General features: G+C 28.6%; 3 protein-coding genes across 4 annotated transcripts; all 3 read left to right on the top strand.

Annotated features, from left to right (window-relative positions):
- Positions 1–14,942: 14,942 nt before the first annotated feature.
- Positions 14,943–18,383, top strand: LOC100810459 (probable WRKY transcription factor 49). Of its 2 annotated transcripts, none has more exons than XM_041017038.1 (3): positions 14,943–15,413; positions 15,537–15,680; positions 17,704–18,383. In XM_041017038.1, exons 1-3 carry the CDS (start codon positions 15,118–15,120, stop codon positions 18,218–18,220), a joined length of 957 nt encoding a protein of 318 aa, XP_040872972.1. In that variant the 5' UTR covers positions 14,943–15,117; the 3' UTR covers positions 18,221–18,383. The 2 variants fall into 2 exon arrangements, with proteins under 2 accessions (XP_040872972.1, XP_003530211.2); XM_003530163.5 differs by having other exon boundaries at positions 14,945–15,413; positions 17,707–18,383.
- A 4,343-nt stretch (positions 18,384–22,726) lies between these two features.
- Positions 22,727–23,389, top strand: LOC106799239 (uncharacterized protein At2g29880). The gene is made up of 2 exons (XM_014777429.1): positions 22,727–23,017; positions 23,111–23,389. The coding sequence occupies exons 1-2, from the start codon at positions 22,727–22,729 to the stop codon at positions 23,387–23,389; spliced, it is 570 nt and encodes a 189-aa protein (XP_014632915.1).
- A 670-nt stretch (positions 23,390–24,059) lies between these two features.
- LOC106799453 (uncharacterized) lies at positions 24,060–24,635 on the top strand. Its single transcript, XM_026129099.1, has 2 exons — positions 24,060–24,162; positions 24,256–24,635. The coding sequence occupies exons 1-2, from the start codon at positions 24,060–24,062 to the stop codon at positions 24,633–24,635; spliced, it is 483 nt and encodes a 160-aa protein (XP_025984884.1).
- Positions 24,636–25,501: the final 866 nt, after the last annotated feature.

Raw genomic sequence — 25,501 nt, 5'->3', positions numbered from 1 at the left:
CAAATATTGTAAAAAAGGTTTAAAATTTTATTATATAATATCAAAAGTTAATGAATACTAATATGCAATTCTTCTTTAATATGAATCCTTTGTTATTGTCCTCCATTCTTTGAAGGTGCTCGAGTGTGGTTAATTATTGTTGGTGAAAGCAGGAGGGTCTCGTGGACATGTACACCAAGTGTCGATGCATTTGCAACCACAATCTGGACAAAGATACTCACAATTGTCATCACTATGGCAGCGGAGAGTCACAACATTCCTTGCCTCTAATTTCATGCACATATCTACAATTACAAACAATACATTAGCACAAAACAATTCCGGAGACACAACATATAAAGTAAAATGGACTGGACTATAACAAAGGAAATTGATACATTCAGGAAACTTGTAAAACAGAAATGAAATGAGAGAAAAGCATGGCATATATATAACCAGATGCAAAGATAATCATAAGAAACAGGATAGCAAATTTCACAGTAGACTTTTCTGGAGTGACCATCTTGAACCTATAGATAGTTTTCTTGAGACAAATGTACTTATATAAGCAAATGGTGATACTAGCATAGCTTTTTTTTTAGTTTTTTTTTTTTAAGGACGAAGATCCGTTTATTTAAACCTAAAAAATACTATTTTTTTTCTTAATTAAAACTGTTCTATTAAACAAGATTTGACTTCCTTAATTTTATGAATTTCCTAAATTTAGTTTTTCACTAATTAAATGTAAATGTAAATATATTTTTATTAACATTAACAAACAATAGACAAATGAAAATGTTTTTTAATCAAAGGGTTTAAGATTTAAATCGTGTAGACCATTGAAGATAAAATAAATCATGTTGAAAAGTATTTATTGTTGAAAGAAAAATACTTATCTTTGTGTTATTATTATTGATAACAATTTATTATTGAATGTTAAGAGATGTGAGGGTCATAATGAGTTATTAATAACAATTTTTTTTATAGAAATACCAGATATTCAAAGATCTGATTTTTTTTAAAGTGAGATTAGCATAATTTAGAAAATAAATTATAATAAAATCTATAACTACCAAAAATTTATATAGAATATCACTAATTAAGCCAACTCCAAAATAAGCATAAGTAGGTCTTTAAAAAATATTGTTGATAATTATGTTTTTATAATATTGTTAGGTATAAGTTATTACATTTTTTTCCATTAGGACGTTTGTTACACAAAATGTTATTAGATTTTGAGAATATCAAAATAAGAATATATATTTAGAAAGTAAAAACAAAATATTTTCTAGTATTTATTATTTCAGAAAAACGTGATTCTCATGTTTATACTGATTTTATATTAATTTTAATTTTATTTCCATGAATAGAGAGTAACAATGTAAATTTCTATGTGATAAGAATCATATTTATGTAAAAATTCTATTAATACTCGCTGCCCCACAAACTGTCTAACTCTGTTTGTATTGGTGGTAGTTTCTGAATAATTAATATTTGCCTTACTTTTTTTCACAAGTTATGTAGAACAGTGATGGATAAGGATTTATTCACCGTTCATGAAGATTTTTGGGAATTAATATTAGGGTCAATAATATTTCATGAAATAAACGCCCATAAAAATTTAGATAAATTAATTGAATCTCAAAAACTCATCATAATTAAAACAAACCTTAAAGTTCAATGAGTACTCAAAGAGATATTTATTATATGCATGATGCTTATTCATATATATATATATATATATATATATATATATATATATATATATATTATTTTATTTTATTTTATTTTTTTGCCATCGTGCTTATTCATATATAACAATATTATATTATTGTGTATAAAAACAAGTCGGCCTATTCATCCCTGATAGGATTTTTTAAAATCTTAAGCCTGTTCTTTAACAAATAGGTCAAGTTGTAGAACCCTTAAGTAGCGTAATCAATAGTTATTCATATTTTTTAAAAGAATATTATATGTTAAGTTGAAATTATTTTAAAAATATAAAATAATTTAAATTTTAAAAAAAATTGTAAACCAGATCTACACATTCAATAAAATTTTTTATGGTAAAATGCTGAACTTTATTGATGGGAAAAGGAAATTACATCATTATGAATGATTTGGTCCAATTATTCTGGGACCTCCTCTATCCAGCACCTACCTAAAAGAAGAAGAAAAAAAGGCCAAATTAGCTAAGCAATGAACAGATTTATTTCCATGCCTTTTAACAGAAAGAAGTTACATACTCCCCCCAACAAGACCACCTTGCACAGGTTTCTTCCACTCATTGCACATTTGTGAGCAGTCCTACTCATATTGGGCATTTGGGCTTCAAATATACATAGCTCATTCAGTAGTTGGATGAATAAAAACTGAAAAAAATATATATATTACAAGAAATAACTTTATCATGATCTACTCTTAGAATAATATGATTCTTCCTCTTATATACATTATAATTTTGAGTTTTTTTTTATAAAGTCTTTTTCTTTCTTATATGAAATCACATATCCATTCTCATGTTATTTCTGAGTGATCTTATGACTAAAACGTTGTTCTAGTTTAATTAATCATCTTAACTTAAATTTTGAGTAAATACGTGATTATATTAAATATTTAAAAGAAAATTTTAATAATTTATAATGTTTCTATTTAACTCGAAGGTACATCCATGGTCTCTACCAAAATAATATTCAATTCTTTCTCATGTGACACTTGATCTAAGCTCTCTTAATTAAATTAATTTTTTTCTTAATTAAAATCATTCAATTAAATGAGACTAAATTTCGTTAATTTTGATAATAAACGCTTATTTTTCTTCAATTAACATTAATTATAACAAAATATTTGTAAATAATCATTGAAATAAAATTATACTATCAAATTTTAGGATTTTTTAAATTAAAAAATTCAATTTACACATCGTATATTTTAATTTACTTTTATCATCAATTAAATTAACCCCATTATGTAACTTTCTACTCATTAAACAAATCAAAGTAAATGAATAAAAAAAAACACCAATGATTATCATAACTGTTTAAATTTTATTTAATATTAATGTGCGCATATACAATGATTAATGATATGCGATTCTTCCTTAGTAATCCTTTGTTATTCTCCTCCATTCTTTCAAGGTCTCTATTTCAAGGTGCTTGAGTGTGGTTATTGTTGGTGAAAAGAGGGTCTTCTGGGTAACATTTACACAGAGCATTGACGCATGTGCAACCACAATGTGGACAAAGATCATAACAATTTTCATCAATAAGGCAGCCGAGCATCACAATGTCCTTCCCTGTCTCTAATTTCATGCACAAATCTACAATTATAAAAATACATTGGCACAAAACCAACCCCTAGACATAACATATGAACTAAAATGAATTGGATTACAATATCACAAACATTAATATTTAGGAAATTGATACACTCAGCAAACTTATAAAACATAATTTAAATGAGGGAACAGCATGGCATATAACCAGATGCAAGGATGATGAAAAGCAACCGGATTGCAAATTTCACATTGGACTTTTGTGGAGTGGCCATCTTGATCCTATAGATCATTTTCTTAGACAAATGTGCTTATATAAGCAAATCGTGAGACTACCATGGTTTTTTTTTACGATGAAGATTCATTTATTTAAACCTAAAAATAAAAAAACTAAAGGGGTTAGATGATTGAGTGAAGTGTATGAGTATTGTAATATTAATTGAAGGTGACTTGTTAGAGTTCTTAATATTAATTGAAACATTTTGAACAAATTATATAAACCTCCCGTAAAGTTTGCTTTATTTACACATGTCTCTCATCCTTTTAAAATCATTAGATTAGTATCTTGTTAATGTTGTTCAGCTATCATTTGAAAATCAAAAAGATATTTACATTAAATTTTAATTTTGTTTTAGAAAAATTTGAAATTCTCTCCGATTTTTAAGTGATCCAAACAAAGACAAAAATTTGTCTCATGCTACTATGCTAGGTTTTTTTCTCCGTTTAGCTAAAGGGGAGTTTCGTGTTTGTCACCATTGCGCCTTTTGTGTTTGTCACCGTCTTTCCGTATTTCTAGTCGCATCTCACGGGAGGCACATGTATCCCCTAATGTTTTAAAAATGTTAGATATGTACACTTGAGGTTGTAAACATGTTACAATGAATCCCTTGTCTTTTACGAATAATACATGTGTCCTCCTTCTATTTTACAAAAATTATATTTGATGCCTCTCTTTCCTCTCATTTGTTAGAATGTAATAGTTGAACATCATAAAAAATGAAAAAGAAAATCAACACCATAAATATTAACTCACGAAAATAAACTAGCACCAGCTTTACACAATCAACAACAATAATATCTTATAAAGATTCAACAATAATGTGCTAGAGATAAGAGTTTTAAATAAAGAAAAGAGATGAAGATAATTTTGAGATTAAAATTTTAATAAAAATCAACAAAAAAAGAGAAGAAACATGCATAAACAGTAGTTACCCTAAACGAGGTTGTTGTAATTTCCTCAAACATTTTTATCCTCTAAATCAAAACTTTTTTTTAACTGTAAATTTAAATCAAAACTAATTACATACTAATAATAATAGCAACTTTTAGCCAGCAATTAAACTAATGTTTAGCAAGAAATTGGCAAATCAGTACTTTTTTTTGTGGAAAAACAAATAATTACTTTGTAGCAAATAATAGAGTAATCAATATTCAAATAATTTTATTATCTAAATCAAAACCTACATACTAATAATAATAGCAAATCAAAACTTTAATTTATAGAAATAACTCTAATTAAATGAGAGTTATTGATTGTTTGAATAGAAATAGATAACAGTATTACCTAAATTTTATCAACCAATTGGATTTATTTAGCAACTAAATCAACTTAGATTGAAATAAATCTCGAACAATCAATAAAATAGTCATGTTCTCGTTATGCGCTTCTTCCGATCGTGTTTTCAAATTCATATTATTGATTTATTACAAACAAATTTCAATTTCTACGGATAAATAAAAAAGAAAATTATGTCTCTCTAAATTAGGTAAATGTGGTAAAGATCGTTAATTGGTCAATAGCAACTAAGGATTTTTTTGTAAAAAAAAAAAAAGCAACTAGGGATTTTCTATAAAGTTTATTTAATATATAAAATGTAGTGTTTCTACATAGGATAGCGCCACATGTCATTATAATTTTTCTGTTTTATGTCCAAAAAAATTCTTTTAATTTTACTTATTTATTATTTACAATTTTATGACAATCATTATTATAGGTTCTCAGTTAATAGTCATATGTTTTAATTGATTTTGTTGATAATTGATTAATTAAAATTGTCTCAATTACGACTGAAATTAATAAATGTATATTCAACCTTGATTTCTTTCGATTTTTAGTTCCTAGGATATTGATCCCCTTTTTTCCACACACAAAAAAAATTATATTGTGTTGATTAATTTGGTAATATTTTATATTTAACTATATTTATGCCAATATTTAATTATTTAACTAGCTATACTTGACTACATTAGACCTAAATTAATGATAAAAAACATTATACCTAAATTAAAAGAATTTTATTTGTGAATTTGGCAACATTTTAATTGATTTTGTGTATAGCTAATTAATTGCAATGTTTGAAGTTAACATTGTGCTATAGTTCACAATTTTTAAATGATTTTTTAATATTTTATTTTTAATAATCTATCTGTTATTTATAGATAATATAAGTATTTAAATTTTGAAATGTTTAACCAGTTTTAAATTTTAATCAGTATAATAAACTAAAGTGAGTGAAATGGTTTAGTAGTTTGGGTGGTGAAGAAAAAATGAAGGAAGTTGGGTTCTAGTTCTAGTCATGAAGGGACTAAAATTTTATAATTTTAATTTTAAGAGACTGAAATTATGGATTAATAAGAGGGGAACCAAAATTATAATTTTGGGAAAAAAATATTTTACCAAATATAAAGATCAAAATTATATTTTTTAAAACACAAGAATTAAAACTATTTTTAACTTTTCAGTCCTCCTTATTGATATAAAGTATTTTCTGATCTTGTCGATGACTAATTTATATTAAAAACATCTAATTAATTATTTCTAGTAAGTCTTATATCTTAATTACTTTTATTTCATCCATAAAACTTAAATTTAGACTTTGTTAAAGACATTTGAACCTAATTTCACTCAAATCATTAATACATTTGATTAAAATTTAAAACTATTTTTTTACTAAAAAAACAACCTAAAACACATTTTACACTCCAATTTTTTCATTCAAACTACATAGTTATTGGAATATATGATTTTGACTCTCAACAATCATGTGATGCGGGCCAATTTATCAAGTGGGGGTAATTTTTTTTAAATTATCAATTGAGGGATTGATTTAGAATTATAATCAATTTTAGTTACGACTTTTGAGTTCAAAGTCATAACATCCGGTTAAGACTTCTATTTTTTTATTTTTAATTGAAACCGAAAACTTTTTCACAACTTTAGCATTTTTTTTAATTTACAACTTCTAAGTGGTAGGTTTTTTTTTTTTTTTGCTTTTGAGACTTCAAAGTTGTATAAATTCTTTTTCTTCTATTTTCTGTTTTTCATATTATTTTTTAACATTGTAAAAAAAATTTATTCAATTATGTAATAATTTTTTTTTTACTTTTTTTAGTTTTATTTAATATTTTTATATTTTTTATATGGTTTATTTAATATTTTTTATATTATTTTATTTAATATATTTATTTTTAATATTTTCTAAATAATTTTACAAATGTTAAGGATTTTCATTTATTTTTTAAATTAAAAAATAATTTAAAAAACTTAAATTTAAATGTTTAATATTATTTGATAATGTACGAAATTATTAATTTACTTAATGATAATTATAAAAAACAATTAATTTTTTAAGAAAAAAAGACCTACATGTGATCTTGTTCCTCACTAACAATAAATAATTATATGTGATCATACTACAACAAGAGGAGAAAGAGGTCATGAACAAGAGGACAACAACCACCTACAAATCGAGTGTATTATTTTTTTAAATGAATTTTAGTTTTTTTAAATGTATGTCTTTTGCATTATTTTTTTAATTTACAAAACAAAGAAAATTCCTTAACATTAGTTAAAAAATATATAAAATATTAAATAAAATCATATAAAAATATATGAAAAATATTAAATAAAAAACATTTATTTATTAAATAATTAAATCAAAAATTATTTACAAATTTAGAAAATAATACAAAAAACAAAAAAATAGAAGTAAAAAAAACTTATATGACTTTGAAGTTATAAAAGAAAAAAATCTTATATGACTTTGAAGTCGTAAAAGAAAAAAAAATCCAATGATTTAGAAGTCGTAATTTTTTTTAAATATAACTGAGGTAGTAAAAGTTTTACAACTTCAGTTAAAAAAATAGAAGTCATAATGGATGTTACGACTTTCAACTTAGAAGTCGTAACATCTATTACAAGTGATCACATAATGGGTAATAATTCAAAATCGACCCTCAATTGGTAATTTAAAAAAAAATTACCCTTACTTGGTAAATTGGCCTGATGTGAGTGCATGATACATTCTATAACACCCAATTTCTCGTAAAATAAATATAGTTTTAGAAAAATAATAAGATTTTTGTAATTAAATAAATAAGAAGATATAATTTTATTAATTAAAATAAAAATTTTAAGGTAAATAAAATAAATATATGTTCTTAGAAAATAAAAAGGATATTTTATTTATTCATTTGATAAGAAGTATAATAGAGTTCTTTTTTATAAAATAATAAAATAAATAAAAATAGAGTAAATAATAGACTGAGAGTATCCTAGTTATAAATAGAGACATACTAGGTCACTTTTACATTTACGGTACGTTTCTATGTTCTCTCTTTCTCTTAAATTCGTTTTTCTTTCTTTCTCTTCCAAAACCTTCTCTTTTTCCCGCATACACACATACATGTCCTAATAAAACTATGATCTCGGTGTCGTTAACGTTGGATTATCGTGAAATTTAGATATCAGGTTCGAAACTCATTTTCGCATATCCTCATCATTGTGATTTTCGAAATAATGTCTACGGATGGAGAAATTCCCTTCGCATCCAGATAGTGGAATTGAGGCTTTAATCCCTTCTCCTTTTCTCTAACGCTTGAAAACCCTAGTAGAGTAACCAGAGGAAAAGCTTGAGGAATCTTAGGGAACCGCTAGTGATGTTGTTATCGCTGCTGAACTACACACGTGAGATCGTTTAGAGATAATGGATGAGTCTATCGTAATTAGAGTTAGAATGAACATGCGTAGGGATCCTTAGAGGATCATATTAAGGTTTATTTTGAGATATTTACCATATTGTAATTCTTCCTTTACGATTATAATTATGATGTTGTATTTGACGGGCCAATTGATGCCTAGATGCGAATTGGGTTATAAAATTGAGTGCTCGATAACTGCTAAATATGAGCTATTTTGATAATAAAAATATATTGAAAATATCTTTAAAAATATTTATTTAATAGTTATCTTTGGCTTAAATATTAAGATTTGATATTTTTCTTATTTATGGCTTGCAGATAAGGAGAGATTAAAGGATAAAAAGATTCAGAAAATATCCAAAATATCAAGAAGATATGATTAAAAGCAAAACAAATCCAAAAGATATCAAAAATATCAAAAAATAAGATTTTTAGCATCATGCCCAAGTCCACTACAACAACTATAAAAAGAGAGTGAAGTCAATCATAAAAGAGAACCACAAAACCCCCTTTCTTATGGGTTTCATTTACTTTCTTTCACCCCTCATATCCCATCAGTTCTTATACCACATCCATTGTAAAGTCCTCAATGGTCATGAGTGGCTAAACCCCTAGTTAGGGTCTGACAGGCCTAAAAACCAAGCGATGTATGATGTACTCACTATTTATCAAGGCAAAGGTGTTTTCTATTCTATTATCTTTTCTGCTTTTATCTTGCATTATTCATCTTTATATTCTGTTAGGGGTTAGACGCTCGGGAGAGTGTAACTTCTAAATAAGATTTAAAGAAGGTATGCATTCATTGGTTTTAGGGGTTAGACGCTCGAAAGATGGTAATTTCTAATAGAACAAGAAGAAAAGATTTCATAGGAAAGTCATTGCTAGGAATAGAATGATAATTTTATGCCCATGGATTCTTGCAAACATCTAGAATTCATACTTCATGCATTTTATTTGTTGAGTCTTTGCAAAGGAATTTGGAAGATAGATAAATAAAATAGGCTTGTCATCGTGAGAAATCAGGGACAAGTAATTGACCAGATGTGGGTAGAATATAATCACCTAAATTGATAAAGAAAAATCATAAACTCATATATCCTAGGCAAACAAGGCAACCTAGGTCCCAAGCTTATCAAATTCTGATTTTATTTTACTTGTATCTTTTACTTTTCTTATCTTATCTTTTATCTTTATCATATCTTAATTTAAATATTTTATCTTCTTTATCTTCTATTTTTATCTTTAAATCTATTATCCTTTCTTTTAAATCTTTATCTTATTTCCTATATTATCTTATCTTTATTTTTAATTATTTATCTATTGCTTTTAAATTGGGTTTGCATTAATCTAAGTACAAACAAAGTCCCTGTGGATTTGGCACTCGGACTTCCGAGTACTTTACTACTTGTGATAAATTTGGTACACTTGTCAATGAGTTAACAGTGCTCATGGTGTTTTTTTGTGTTTTTGAACCTACGATCTTGATTTCCTTTGATTTTGATATGATTATGTGAAATTGTTTGAGGGGCTTTACTCCCCATGTTGTGAGAAATTTTTTTGTATAATTTGTTTGTGTTTTGGACATGATTTACTAGATTAGCCTGATAAATTATTATATTGAGATCATAAATTGTGATTAAAATTGTGTGTATTTGATAAATTGAATATGTGTTGAATTATAAGATACATGTGTATTGAGATATTGTGTGGAATTAATGTGCGACGAGTATTATGATGGGATCCATTATGAGAATCCGATGAATTTAATCACTTTGAGACGCAATGAGTTAAAATTATTTTGAGAACAATTGAGAAGTTGTCTATTTTGTATAGTTCATAGATAGATTCTGTATGCTAAAATGTTTTTGGGGTTGAACTTGAATCAGGAGGGAGAGACCTTGACGGACTCTTCGGAGTCTAGGCCTTGGGAGATAAATACACCTGGTTTGAGTGTTCCTTTAAGCCCGTGCCGATCCCACGTGGTTAGAGCATTCTCGCAAAATTGCGTGACCCTGACCGGTCTCCCTATAATTTTACTTAGTAAGAATGACCTGATTTACTAGTGTGTGGTCTATCTTGTCATGTACTCCTGGGTGTCCGATGAGATTTTTCGCTAACATGGTACCATATTGCATATAGAATTGAGTCTTAATATATTTGTTGGATAACATTTGTGTATTGATCGATATTGATTGGTTGAATGATATTGTGTTTTGATCCTTAAGTACGTGGATGATGTGAAAATGTGTGAGATGTGTATTGTTGAGATGTGATGTTACGTGATAAGTGGTGGAATGACATGAGCTGCGTTTAAGTAAGTTATATTTCATTTATATGATATGTATATCTATGTTGTCTTGTTCTATTTATTAGTTAAGAATGTGATAACTCACTCCGTGTGTGATGTTTGTGTTTGGATCCCGTGATGATATTGAACTTTGTGTTCGTGAGAGCAGATAGTTAGGTGGATGGTTATGGAGAACCTCATGCTAAAAGACACTGGAACACAATGCTCTGATAGGATGCGACATTAAGACATGAGTTTCTGTATTAATTGTATGAAGTTTTGGACATGTAGTTTTTATCATTTTATTTCACATGCTGAGCCTTTAGTTCATTCTTTAGAGTTTTGGAGGACCTTGTTTTAAGGCAGAGATGTTTTCATACCCTTAATTGATAATTTTTTAATTTGGTGATTAATGCGGATGTGAACCTTTTATCCACGTGGATTTACTTACGATTTTATTGAATAAAATTGATTTAATTAGATTCCATATTTTATGTATTTTTTTCATTTATATGCATGTTGGGGGTAGACGGTGTCATACATTCGGCTTCCACTAAGTTGCACCATCACTTCCACATTCACAGGCTCCACACACTTCCCACACCACACCACACACGTAATCTCCAATCCATGTGGGACCCTCCTCCACATGTGTCAAGCTACCATGGGCCACACCATGGGACCCACAAATCAGAGGTTGACTTTTGAATTTTGATATAGCAAAGGAGGCCAATTTACCAAGTGGGGTTATTTTTTTTTTCAAAATTACCAACTCGGAGTTGATTTTAAATTATTACCCATTTTGAGGTAAGTCCTAACAGATGTTACAACTTCTGAGTTGAAAGTCGTAACGTTCATTACTACTTTTATTTTTTTAATTAAAATCATAAATTATTTTACAACCACAGTTATTTTTTTTAATTTATGACTTCTATGTCATAGTTTTTTTTCTTTTTAGGCTTGAAAGTCGTATAAGATTTTCTTTTCTTTTACAACTTCAAAGTTGTATAAGTTTTTTTTTTGTTACTTCAAAGTCATTTTTTTACTTCTATTTTTTACTTCAAAGTTGTAGAAATAAAAAAATGACTTTGAAGTAAAAAAAAAAAATTATACAACTTTAAAGTCGTAAAAGAAAAAAAAATCTTACACAACTTTAAAGTTGTAAAAGCAAAAAGAGAAAATAACATACAACTTAAAAGTCGTAATTTATTTTAAAATAACTGAAATCCTAATAAAGTTTACATCTTCAGTTAAAAAAAATAAAAATTATAATTAATATTACGACTTTTAATTCAAAAGTAATAATATTAGATATGATTTACCTTAGAATAATAATTTAAAATTAACCTTAGTTTGGTAATTTCGTGGGTTCCACACACCCCACCCCACCCATTCACTGCTAAACGACGCCGTGCAGCTAACGTAAACTACTCTGACAGTCAACGCCCCTTGTCCAATTGTGCTCCCTTGTAGGGACCCCTATGCTTGTTATTTCTTCTTCTTCTAATTTTCCATTTATTTATTTAATTTTGTTGATTGTGTCGTGTTATGGTTTTGTTTGGATTCGACAAGTCAAAGGCATATGAGACAAGCAATTCCCTAACTTTGAAGCAATCCAACAACAGCTGATTGAGATGAAGAAGGCATCATCATCATGAATCATGTGCGCCTCTAGCTAGATCAAATTGTTGCAGCAGGAATAGCCATGTTATGGTTTATTTATTTTGCAGAGTTGATAGCGCTAATTAAGAGGTGTAGATTTACATTGTCCATTTCTGGGTATGGGAATCAGCAGCACCATTGTGCCTTTGAATTATTACATTTTTTCTTTCATAGTTGGTGGTTATTTTGACTTATACTACTAAGGTATTTCAATCCAGGACCATTTTAACTACTTCACAAAGAATTGATAAATTCAGTTAAGAAAAAAAATAATTAAACACGGTTCTTTTAGTGTTAATTAAAAGTTTCACTCTTTTTAAGAGCACTTAAAAAATATATCTAAATTTTATCATTTAGTTAATTTAGTTGTTAGTACTGAAATTATGAAATTTGTCAATATATAATTTATATTTTTTTCAAAAATTAATAAAATTTCATTTTCTTAATCTCTTTCTCCCTAATTAATTAGTTAATTAATCCATCTCCAATTAAGAGTAGTATATTTTTAAAAAGAAAAGGATCAAGACAAAGTTTTCAGAAAGTTCATATGATCAAAAAATCAAAGGTGCTATATTTTTATCATGAATAGCGGTACTTGCAAATAAATTTTTTCCCTGATTTTCTTTAAAGTGAGTAAAATTATTATATAAATCTACTATAATTAAGTTAGGTGTAATAAACAAGAATATAAGATTGATTGAGTGATTAAAAAAAATAAAAAAGTTGTGAGTTTGATATTTTCATGCTAACCAAAATTAATGATTAATATTAGTTAGATAAAAAGAAGTTAGGTGTAATAAATTTATAAACCAATAAAAATATTGACAAATGTCAAGATAATGCTTGTTTAGGAACAGTTTTAGAGAATAAATATTTTTTAAAAAAAACCATCATATTTTGTTTCCTCTTCCACTTAATCCTCTCTTACTTCTATGGTAGTTAAATTAACTGCTTGCAGTAGTTAATCATTATTTAATAGTATATATATTTTATTAGTTTAGTGCATCCAACTTGAGTATATTATGTTTATGCATATAAATCCTTAAAATATAAAGTTACTAGTGTTCAAAAACTTATAAAGTGATAATATATATAGCTAACATATTATCTAACACTAATAGCTTACATGTAAGCACACTTTTTGGTGTAGAAGTGTTATTCTTCTACAGTTGAAGTCACCACTTGTTTTCTTTATAATTTAGGTCAAATTCTTCTGGTTGCTGCTGAGGACAGAATACCGGTAAAATTCTATGCCATGCATTCCATGGCATGTGCAGTAGCCAATAAGCCTACCTAGGATGTTTTTTCTGTTTCTGATTATGATTTTATTAAATATTTACTTATGAAACAAAACATTTAACAATTAATATATAGCAGCTATTCTCTGCTTTTTCCTTTTTCATGAATATTATTCTCGGCCTTTTAGTTTTCCATATTTCAAGTTGTTGAATAATTGCCACAAATCATTCATTCCACACTCATTTTATTCATATATGAAGTTTTACTATTATTATTCTTCTACTAGCTAGAATTACTTCAACAAATGAGACGCAACGAAAATTTTATCAGCATTTGATTGCCCCTACATCCTATGCATTCAAGTAGTAAGTAGGAGTATGTTCTGCTTTGAATGTTATGTTTCCAATTAATCATAAACAAATCCAAAACTCTATGATTCTCGATTTAATTATTAGGCTAAGCTCCAATATTTTTCCTGATGTTACTTTTTTCATAAGGAGAATCGTACTTTAGTAAGTAACCTACCGTTTCATCTATAGTAGCAAATAAATAATTATGCAAGCACACCTACCCCGATAAACATTTCAGATTAAAAAGAAGTAATCGAAAATGAGTCACAAGGAGTCAAAGAATATCCTAAAAATATTTTCAATATAGTATATGATAAATATTTCTTTAAGGTTGACCTTTGCTTTGGTTGAAATTGGATTGTCAAGTAGCTTCTGTCTAGTGTGATACGCATCTATCCCATCATGTAACAAGACAAATTAAACATTGAAACAGAAGCATAGCCCACACAGATCAGTACTACAATAAATTTAAAAAAAGTCAAAGCCCCCATCCGTAATGGCTCTGGAGCATATCGTGTTTGTATGGACTCCAACCTTTCAATTCCCAAAACTAATCTAAAAGCATAGCCATACATCAATTTGACCAAGTTCCTGTAAAAAAGTTAAAAAGAGACATTACAAGGAACAATGAAACTTAAACTTGTTCCACTTGCCTGCAGCCAAAAACAAAGAAATGTGATGATTCAATACAATGCCAAAGCCCATTTTGTACATGTCTGATTTCACGTTGAGTCGTCTGATATCATGTCAAATACCAATTAACATGATTTTAAATAGTTATTCACCTGATTCACATTGGAGAATTGGTTTTAGATCTAATATTAATTTTGCTTTGAAACAATTTTAGATAATTTTTACATTGGATAAAAATCATATACTGAATTTTATTATTAACTTGCTTTTAAAATAAAAATACTCAAACATAAATTATTTCACTTTAGAATCAATTATAACTAAAATCAATTTTGTAAACATTGGACTTCAACACATACCTAGTAATTACCATATCACCACAAATGCACAGTAGAAAGGCCCCATCAAATTATGAGGTGGTGAGTGATGACACATTTTTGCAGTTAACCAACGATGTTACTACATTGTTTGGAATAGAAATCTCCAAGGTAAGTCAAAGGAGAATACATACAAAAACATAGCCACCTTGGCTTACTTATTAATAAAGTCAAGGAGGAGGGGAAGAGGAACCAAGTATACGTCACAACCACCTCTTCATCTGCTCCACTCTTTCCTTTCTCATTAGCCTATTATCTTCTCCACCTTCCTCTTTTTCAACTGCTATAACTACACAAGGAGGATCTCGTTGTTGTTGTTCCAACCTAATAATAAATATGGTTGAGTCTGCCATGTCAAAGACAATGATGGAGGAAGTAGTAATGGCAAGTTCTTGGTCAGAGGGGTCAGAGGATGATGACCTTGTGAGAGAGCTTTTAGATGATGGGTCTCCCCTTCTTATTGAACCCCCCAACACAACAACAAAATTAGCCTCTTCAAGTGATGACCAAGACCAAGCCTTTAATAGGTTCATCTCCAACATTTACTCAGGACCTACCATCTCAGATATTGAAAATGCTTTGTCAGTGACCAACCAAAGAGATCACCACTTCCCACAACTCTCATCAGCCAGGTATAAGATATTTCCAAACTTGGCTAATTAAATTACTCTATATGTAACTATATGGTTTTAGTTTCCTGAATTTGGTGCATGTTTGATGTTTCTGTTTCGTTTTTTTTTGTTTTTTTATTTCAGAGTTTCCATATTGGAAAGGGGTTTGAGTAAGATTGAGAATAAGTATACCCTGAAAATCAAATGCTTTGGCAATGGGATGGGTGATGATGGATATAAGTGGAGAAAGTATGGACAGAAATCCATTAAGAATAGCCCAAATCCTAGGTAAATTCTCTCTTCTATATAATTTATATATGAACATTCACTTATTGGATTTCAATTTTTTTAAATATAATTTGCTGGTAAAAAGGCTGCAGAGATTTCCATAATTCAGTTCTGCTATGCATGTTTAGTACTTTGGCATTACTTCAAAAATCTTTTACCGCAAGACAAAAAGGACATGCAGAGAGGGTCTTAAACTTGGAACTTATTTAAATAAACTTTTTTTTATAAACAATTACATGAGAAGAAAATAAAAAGATAAAATGAATTTAACTTTTTCTGTAAGTTAAAATCAACTTGTGTATTTAACTTTTACACAGAAACTTCCTCTTCTAACTTTTTCTTAAAAACTAAAGTTGATTTGAACTTGATTCAATTCATTTTTACCTCCTTATTTTTTTTTATATATATCATAGATACTTACCAAGAATCTTATCTAAACGGGCCTTAATTGGTTCCTTAACTTCCTTCTCATAAACACCATATAACAAAAACCACTTTCACTTCACCAAGAAATGGAGAGTGAATTTCATGCTTCCCTGCCATTAAATGCATCAAATTCTCTTCAAACAGTTTAATACCATTTGGCAATTTAGTCCCACTATTGCAAATGGTTACACCTGAACATAAAACATGCTAATCAACCTCAAAGCCCCACATAAATTCATAGTTAGTATACATTAGCTTGCTTAGTAATTACTTGTTACCATCTCTTCCAAAAAATTACTAGTGACCATTCACCAACTAGTGAGATGAATTTTCACGATCAGAAAGATGATTGGTGCTCTTTGTCGTTGTCGTTATATCCAACATATACATATCTGATAACCCTATGATGTGTAATAGAGATGATACAGAAAAGGTAAGAGGGTGAGGAATATATTTACACGTCACTACTTCAGTGTGTTTTTCCCTCGGTACTAGTAAATATGGCAAATTGGGTTGACAGTTGCGTCACAAATTTTTTTACCTACTAGGCCTAGGCTAGGTAGTAGGTACCTAAAACATTCAACTTTTCATTAAAACCTACCATTCTTGTGTGTTATAATTTGCAAGAGACCTATTCATTGATCCATAAGTTAGCCGACAAATGCAAATTTAAGATTAAAGCTACTTTTTCATAGAGGCAAAACCATGCACAAAAGCAATTCTATATATTTGTCTAAATATATATTGTGACAGCCAGTTTTCATGACGCATCGATCTAACAAGAGGATTAATTATGACAAGTCTCTTCGTTAAAATTTTACATAATTTTGTCACGGGAAAGATATTGTATCAATCCCTATTTTTTTATATATATTAAATAGGTAAGACCCTATCAGTATGAATGAATTTTATGAAGAGAGATAAATATAAATTGTTGTAACAACAAACAGGACTCTAACATATATGATGAACTACAGGTATTACCTAATTTTTTTAATCAACCTCTCTGTTGGAAGACTGAAGTACAAATTTCAATAGGAGATAATACATTCCCAAACTATTTCCAACGAAAATTTACTAGAGCATATTTTTTTAATAAACTATTTTTTTTTTTGTTTTCAAAAGCTTTATGAAAGGATAGCTTTTGAAAAGATATAAAATAGCTTTTTTGAAAACATAACTTTTGAAAATAAAATGTTCTTAAAAGCTATTTTATATCTTTGGGTTCGGATAAGACAAGACCACTAAAAACAGTAAGTTCTTTTACCAAATTTTAACAGAGCTATATTTTTTTAACTTAAATTTAAAATTACTGGTTAAACCAGAATAATTCATTTCTTGAAGAAAAGTCATATAATTTTTTCTTTCATTTTCCTCATATACCAACTTTAATACCTTGTCAAATTTGGGTAAAAGCTACTTTGGTTTGGGCTCGATTTGTCAACCCCCTAAATTAGTATCTGAGAACAATATGCCTCTACAGTTACCGGACAGTTAATCTATTAAAGTTAAGCCGACCAAAAAAAAATATGTTAAAGTTAATCACATAGTACAAAATTTAATTGTTCCATTACTAATTTTGATGCCACGGAACCAGCAGGAGTTACTATAGGTGCACCAACCCAAGGTGCAGTGCCAAGAAGCAAGTTGAGAGATCCAATGAGGACCCAGACACTCTTATCATAACCTATGAAGGGCTCCACTTGCACTTTGCTTACCCATATTTCCTCATGGGCCAACAACAGCAATCTCATTCCTACCCACCAATCAAGAAGTCCAAGCCCACCTCTCCACAGGCCCAGGACCAAACCCATAGAGCAGACTATGTTCATGAAGCCCATCAGACAGAAGAAGCCCAATCAAATGCTACTATGGGTGTGATGCCATCATCCACTTCATTGGACTCTACACTAGACATGGCCCAAGAAAGTTTGGGCTCACAAGGGTTGCTTGAAGATATGGTGCCATTCATGGTTCGGAACCCCTCAAACAATGTCAATAGTGCTCATACAAAATTCTCTTGTTCTTCATACCGTTCTCCTCCAACATCACCTCTTTGGGCTTCAACTTACTCCACCACTTGCTATACCGTTGGCTTAAATTCTAGCACTTAGTTTATAATTATGTATATGCAAAGATTTAGAAAAACAATAAATTTAAGGGGGTGGTTAATTACAATTGTTTTGCTTATGTGAATTTAATAATATAATGTAATAGTATAGTTTTTATGTCACGTTATCGAAGGAAAGAAAAAGGTGCTCTTATTTTAGTGTCAAATCACAATTGAAAAACTATTTTTTTCTCTATTTATTTCGTTCAGAAAATTTCTCTGTTTAGTTTTAGCCATGTAACATCGTTATTGAACTTTTCTGTCACGTGTTTCATATCGAATCACATAGCACCACATGAATTTCATCACAAGGACACCTAACACTTAAAGAATTACTCAAAAAAGTAGTATGTGATAAGTTACAGAACATGAATATATCTCTTTATTTGCTAAATATATACCTCCCTTTATGTATTTTCTTTTCTTTTCAAAATGACCCCTTTCTGTAAACTAAATTTTACCATAAAACACCTCCCCTATCCACCCTCCAATGCAGCACATGTTTCTGTCTTCAACCCTTTTTTGCATCGACAACTTCATTGCCACAATATGGATCTTCCCTACCTCTTTTGTTTCCAGCATAATCACTTCTCCTCATTATATGCCTCAAACTTTGACAAATCTCTCTCCCTGGATGCAATACACCATCATCGAGTACCACTTTTCTGTTGACATTGCCATTATGCCCTTCATGTTGCTTTCATTAGAGTAGACTCCTAGACGACAACATTTAGGGAGTCGGATTCGTGTCTCCCTTCACAAATCCATATAATCCTTAATTTTTCTTCTGAAAAGTAATTTCCTCAAATTATTATAACATTTCCAAAAAGAAGTTGTTGGAACCAAGAATTTAATTTCTGGAGAAAAGGTAACTTTGAAATTTAAAAAAAAAAAAAAAAAAACGTAAGAGAGGTACTTGCACGAGTGTACGAGTGTACAGTGCAGTGCAGTGCACGAGTGTCCACAACCACATAACATTGTGCTTTCTGTGCTTTTTCATCAATGCTTTTGTCAAAGCTTTGCCAAGAATGTGAACACTGTCACACTGAGCACAGTACACACAATAGCCATGGCTTGGCGTTTTTCTTTCACGCATTTTTCACATTAAAAGTGATAATGGTGAGTAGCGGTATGAAAAAAATAGTTTGGTAAAAAATTTCGGTTTAATTTTATATCTCAATAGTTAAATTGATTTAGAAACTAATTTAAAATTAAACTTATTCTAAAAGATTGGTTTTGAATTGAAGTAATTTTTAATCGTTTCAAACTAGTTTTAAAAGTTGAATCAGATTTGAATTGAAGTTCAGTTAATTAGACTAATTTTATAGAGACAATTTGGTTAACTAAATTAATTTTATAAAATAATGTATTTTTTTTAACTAATTAAAAGAAATCCAATTCGATTGAAGTTTGGTTACAATCTGAACCAATTTTTTTTTAACACCCACAATTCGATTTAAGTTGCCTCTAGGATTATCATGTAATCAAGATCAAGCTACAACTAACACCATTCAAGTCCAAGAAGGTTTCTCTTCTCATTTTTCAAACAAGGAAAATGCATGGTAACAAAGGCAGGATCATATCACATTTAATACGATTCCATTATTTGAATAATTTATATTAAAATGGAACAAATTTAGAAAAAGAATGGACTAGAATAAATTATAATTTTCTAATTTTCATATTACCCTTATTATAAGGTGATTTTGTTTTATAAATAATAGCCTTGGAATCAATTTTTACTCTTTTCTGTTGATAGAAACCTTTTCTTTCTATAATTCTGATCCACTTTCTTTAAAAACACTTTTTCAAGGATAGAGTAAGATCCATTCCATCACGTACGTACTCCCCGATTTGGGAGGTAAGGAAAAAGGCTAAAAACAATGGAATAATGTGGAATGAGTTCTATTTTTATTTCTGAATCCAAACAATGGTCATTAAAATTAATCCATCCCATCCCTCTCCATTCCATCCCTTTCCATTAAAATTAATACTTTGTTTTTAAATAACTATAGACACTTTTTTTTTTTTTTTACAGAAAATAACTATAGACACTTAATAAAGCATATTAAATACTCCTCTAAAGAAAGAATATTAAATACTAGTATTATCTAGTTATAATATTTTTTTATTTGTAGAAAATAAAGATAATGTCTAAAAATTTATAATAAATCACACATATTATTTAACCAACTAACCAACTGAGTTTGACGCCATTAACATCTATCTAGCATTCTCATTTTGTATATAGTATATTATTTTAACATTATACTTTTAAGATATTTTAATTATTATACTAATTAACCAATATGACGTTTACTTAAGAGCATGTAAATTTATTTTATTTTAAACTGAAAATATTTAAAAATATAGTATAAGATTAATACTAGAGTACATAATATGAAAGAAATATATTAATCAAAACTGAAAAATGTAATTAAAATAATTGATTTATAAAAAAATTGATAGAGTTTAAAATTATAATTATAATTAAACCATATATTATATAAAATAAAAATAAAAATAAAATTTATATAAAAATATTATATATATATATATATATATTATTTTTTATTAATCAATTATTTTAACAATAATTTTATCAAATATGTATAATTTAATAAACTAAATAACTTTTGATTATCATATAACTTTTAAATTGTCTTTACCAAACATAACATGAAATTTTTTACTTCATTCTAATGATCTCACTTAACTTATGCCTAAATAAGGTAGGTTAAATTTAGCTTTATGAGGAACTTTTACACTTCAAATTTTCAATTATTTGCATTTGCATTGTGTGGATGAGAATGAATTGAATTCCATGTTTTTTTGGTAAGTGAAAGATAAGAAATGAATTCCATGTAAACTTGATATTAGATTTTGTCTTTAAAAAATCCGTACGAAAAGATGAAACGTGTGTAAGAACAACAAAATCCTTTAGATGATATTTGCTCCTTCCGTTCCATAGGGATATTTATTGGTTGGGTCAGCCATATTGATTTGACAAATCGAACTGGTTTAGTTTTTTTTCTTTCTTTCTTTCATACAATCAAGTCTAGTTCAAATGACATCAATTAAATTCAAATTCTATTGATTTGCTTTTAGTTTTGATAGCATTGTTATTATATCTACCTTTGGATTGCTTGTCTTCAGTGGCTAAGTATCGCCTTTAGCTTATGTTCCTAATGATTAAGTTTTGATAGTTTTTTCTTTTCTGAAGGTGCTTAAGTTTGAGTAGTTTTAGTAGTTTTAGGGGGTGTATTGGATTAAGATTTCAAAGGATTTTAAAAGACTTTTTTATGATTAAAAAGTCTTGTGGTATTCAATCAAGACTTTTATAAAATATAAACAAATCTTGTGGTATTCAATTAAGACAATAAAGATTTTTTTTTCAGGGCAACAAAATCTATTGGTATTCAATTGAGATTTCTTACCACTTTTAAAATGTCTTTTGGTATTCAAAAGTAAATAGATTTTGATGGATTCTTTTGTGGAATGGATTTTGAGAGACTTTTTAGTTAGAAATACACATAAAATACTCCTCCAACAATCTCACCCAAACCCTTGAGACTTTTCATAATCTTCCAAAGACTTTTTCTTCTCCTGCCGAACAAGACACAAACCACTACCAGGTTCATTCTCTTACAACCTTTCAATCAATTTTACCTATTTTTTTAATGGCAATCGATAGTCAATATTGTTCATACTATATGTATATTACGCAAATCAAAAGAAAAGGGTGTTGTATATGCTTCAAGATTTCGTATTCATATTGTTTTCAACGTCCAGGCAATGAATATGCATCAAAAGAATGGCAATTGATATGCATCAAGATTTCATATTGCTTTTTTTTTAGTACTGTATATGCAAATCAAAATAAAAAACTCTTTTTTTTTCTGTTTCTTCAACTTGTTTTTTTACAACGTCCATTATTATTATTATTATTTTCTTGTGTTATTATTAAAATGTTAATTATTAATGTGTTATTATTATTTTTTTGACAGCGTGTTATTATTATTATTATTGTGTTAATAATTTTTTAATTGTTATTGTGTTATTATTATTGTTATTTTGTTAATAGTTTTTTTTAAATGATTTTATGATATATGAGTATTATTTTTATGGAAAATGCTAACATGTGCCCTTAAGACACTTGTTAGTGTATTATGTATAGAAATTTTATATTGAAAGTTGTGCAATTTACTTTTTTAAAAGTCAAAAATTGTTGTTTTTAAGACATAGTTACTATTGGAAGTATCCTTAACATGTGCCCTAAGTGCGCATGTTAGCATGACCCTTATTTTATTATTAGGTAGTTTTTTATTGGTTTTTCTATTGAATTGTATATTATTCGGGATATAGTCACTATACTTTTGACAATTAGGAAACAATAACTATTTTTGTCAAATAACTAGTTTCTTATATATATATTAGCGATCAAATGGGGGATTCACAAGAAAATAACAAAGGAAAGAGTAGAGACAAAGATAATTATGTATCTTGGACTATGGAGGATACCAATGAGTTGTTGCACCTCTTGGTGGATGCTATGAATAAGGGATTGCGTGATGTCAATGGGTCACTTAGCAAACAAAATGTAGAACGAATAATACTTCCTCAACTCAATGCAAAAACTAAATTCCCTAAAACTTATAGTCATTATTTGAGTCGGATGAAGTGGTTTCGAAACCAGTATAACATGATGTCAACCCTTATGCGCAACAACTCTGGCTTTGGATGGGACCCAATTGGAAAAACTTTCAGTGCTCATGAGGATGTATGGAAAGATTACTTAAAGGTGAGCTAAGTTCATAATCTTTTAAAGATATTAATAGTTATAAATTTAGTAAATTATAATATTTGTAGTATATTAACAATGATTTGTTTTTAGTCTCACCCAAGTCACAGCAAACTTCGAGGAAAAAGTATGGTTGATTATGAGTATTTGAAGATCGTTGTTGGGGGTGGAGTTTCTAGCGGGAATAATTCTATATCAGTCGATCCAGATGATACTGATGCAACAACTTTTGAGCCAGAAAATAGAACTGTTGGGATAGAAGAATTTTCATATGATCCTAATAGTGATACATTCATAACACCAAATAACTATGAACCAGCATATCAGCCTCCATCACCAAACCAACCAAGTCCACCATCCCACCCCCTTTAGATTCAGAGGTTCCCATAGAAAAACAAAACTGTCACAAGCGAAGGAGATCCGAGTATGGAGGGAGTTCAAGCGCTGTTGGGATCAACAATCAAGGCAACGTTCTGGAAAATCTTTTTGTTGGCATTGGGACTATTGCTGTGAATTTTGAAAAAATATCCAACATGATGGAAAAAAGAGAAAAAGATAGAGATAGAGATAGAGAGCTCGAGGGTATTATTTGGGATGTTATAAAAGAAATTCCAAATTTGGATGACATAACGCGTTTCAAGACAGCTGAATTGTTAAATACTAAAGCAAAAAAGGATTTTTTCTTGAAGATGTCACCGGAAGAACGCTCATCTTGGATAAACTTTAAGTTAGGGAATAATTAATATTTTGATCATCTATTATTAACATATTATTTTAAACATCGTGAGTTTGTTGAACTATATCTTTTGGGTCTCTATTTTGGTTGAAGTATTTGGTTTGTTTTTTGGTCGAACTATTATGGTTGTATTTTGGTTGAAATATTTGATTTGTTTTTTGGTCGAACTATTATGGTTGAAGTATTTAGGTTATATATTTTGTGAAATTGTTGTGGTTAAACTTTAGTTATATTTATTTTATATATGAATTTGTATTAACTTTGATATTGACTTATAACCATGACCATGACATAAAGAACGAAGAAATGGATGGAGATATATATAATGAAGATACAAATGATGAAGATATAGATTCCAAGGTGTTAAGTGATGCTTTGGCAAGGAAGAATGGACTTAAAGTGCCCCAAGGTAAGTATTATCTGGTGGATTGTGGATTTCCTAATCGACACAAATTTTTAGCCCCATATCGAGGTGTACGATATCATCTACAAGATTTTGCAGGTCACGGTAATGACCCTGAAAATGAAAAGGAATTATTTAATCTTCGGCATGCATCCTTAAGGAATGTGATTGAGAGGATATTTGGTATTTTTAAATCGCGGTTCACAATTTTTAAGTCAGCACCTCCATTTCTATTTAAAACACAAGCAGAGCTTGTGTTGGCATGTGCAACACTTCATAATTTTCTTCGCAAAGAATGTCGTTCTGATGAATTTCCAGTGGAACCTACTGACGAGTCTTCATCTTCATCTTCAGTGTTACCAAATTACGAAGACAATGATCATGAACCCATTGTTCAAACACAAGAGCAGGAACGAGAAGATGCTAATATATGGAGGACTAATATAGGTTCAGATATGTGGAGAAATGCTAATAATTAGGCGAACATGAAGTGAGAATCACTTTGTTATTATTTTTTTAGGCAATAATGACTTTGTTATTAAAAGGTTTAAAATTTCTATCATTTTTATTTTCTTTATTCAAACATTATAATTTATTTATCATCTTTTTCATTCACTTTTGTAACTTCCGTTATTATTTTGTTTAATCTTTCAAAATCTTAAAAATCCATAAAGTACTTTGAAATCTTAAAAATCTGTGTTAGAAATCCATTAAAATCTTGGGTTAAGAATCCTGATTGTAAAAAGTCTTTTAAAAAAAATCTTTTAAAATCCCACATAATCTTTTAAAATCTTCAAAATTGTTTTTGTCAAAATATTCTCTCAAAATCCCAATCCAATACACCCCCTTAGTCATTGTATATATACTTCTTGGTTAATGTATTTTTAATATTTTTATTGTATTTCTCTTTCGTTTAATAGATACTTGTACTTCTCAGTTTTAGTCATTGTATACTTCTCGGTCCATGTATTTTCAACATTTTCATTATATACTTCTCTGTCAATATAGTTCAAATTCCATTAGAGATGTAAAATGCTAGTTACAAATTAGTTGTATTAATTGGTTATATAAGCCCCATTTATGTACTCCTTGTAACCTCACTCTTCTCATTTTCAATACATTCTATTTGTGGGTTTTATACCTTTCTCTCAATTAACAACAAATATAGAAAAATGATAGATATTGATCGATGTAATGTTTGTGAAATAAAAGTTTTCCATGTATCACCACTCTTGCATATACAAGAAGTACGATGAGTTATAACAACATATTAACGTAATATTTTTAATATAATTTTATTATTAATTAAAATTTATTGAAACTTATAAAATCATACGTGAGACGG

The sequence above is a fragment of the Glycine max genome, chromosome 7, assembly GCF_000004515.6.
Source record: "Glycine max cultivar Williams 82 chromosome 7, Glycine_max_v4.0, whole genome shotgun sequence".
NCBI classification, from domain to species: Eukaryota; Viridiplantae; Streptophyta; class Magnoliopsida; order Fabales; family Fabaceae; genus Glycine; species Glycine max.
Note: the sequence above shows the minus strand (reverse complement) of the source record. Positions and strands in the feature narration are given on the sequence as shown.

Coding starts and splice junctions, on each gene's coding strand:
- LOC106799453 (XM_026129099.1), top strand. CDS start 24,060: ATGGATGGAGATATATATAATGAAGATACAAATGATGAAGATATAGAT. Junction 24,163..24,255: donor TGGACTTAAAGTGCCCCAAG/GTAAGTATTATC, acceptor AAGATTTTGCAG/GTCACGGTAATGACCCTGAA.
- LOC100810459 (XM_041017038.1), top strand. CDS start 15,118: ATGGTTGAGTCTGCCATGTCAAAGACAATGATGGAGGAAGTAGTAATG. Junction 15,414..15,536: donor CCACAACTCTCATCAGCCAG/GTATAAGATATT, acceptor TTTTTATTTCAG/AGTTTCCATATTGGAAAGGG. Junction 15,681..17,703: donor AAGAATAGCCCAAATCCTAG/GTAAATTCTCTC, acceptor CCACGGAACCAG/CAGGAGTTACTATAGGTGCA.
- LOC106799239 (XM_014777429.1), top strand. CDS start 22,727: ATGGAGGATACCAATGAGTTGTTGCACCTCTTGGTGGATGCTATGAAT. Junction 23,018..23,110: donor TATGGAAAGATTACTTAAAG/GTGAGCTAAGTT, acceptor ATTTGTTTTTAG/TCTCACCCAAGTCACAGCAA.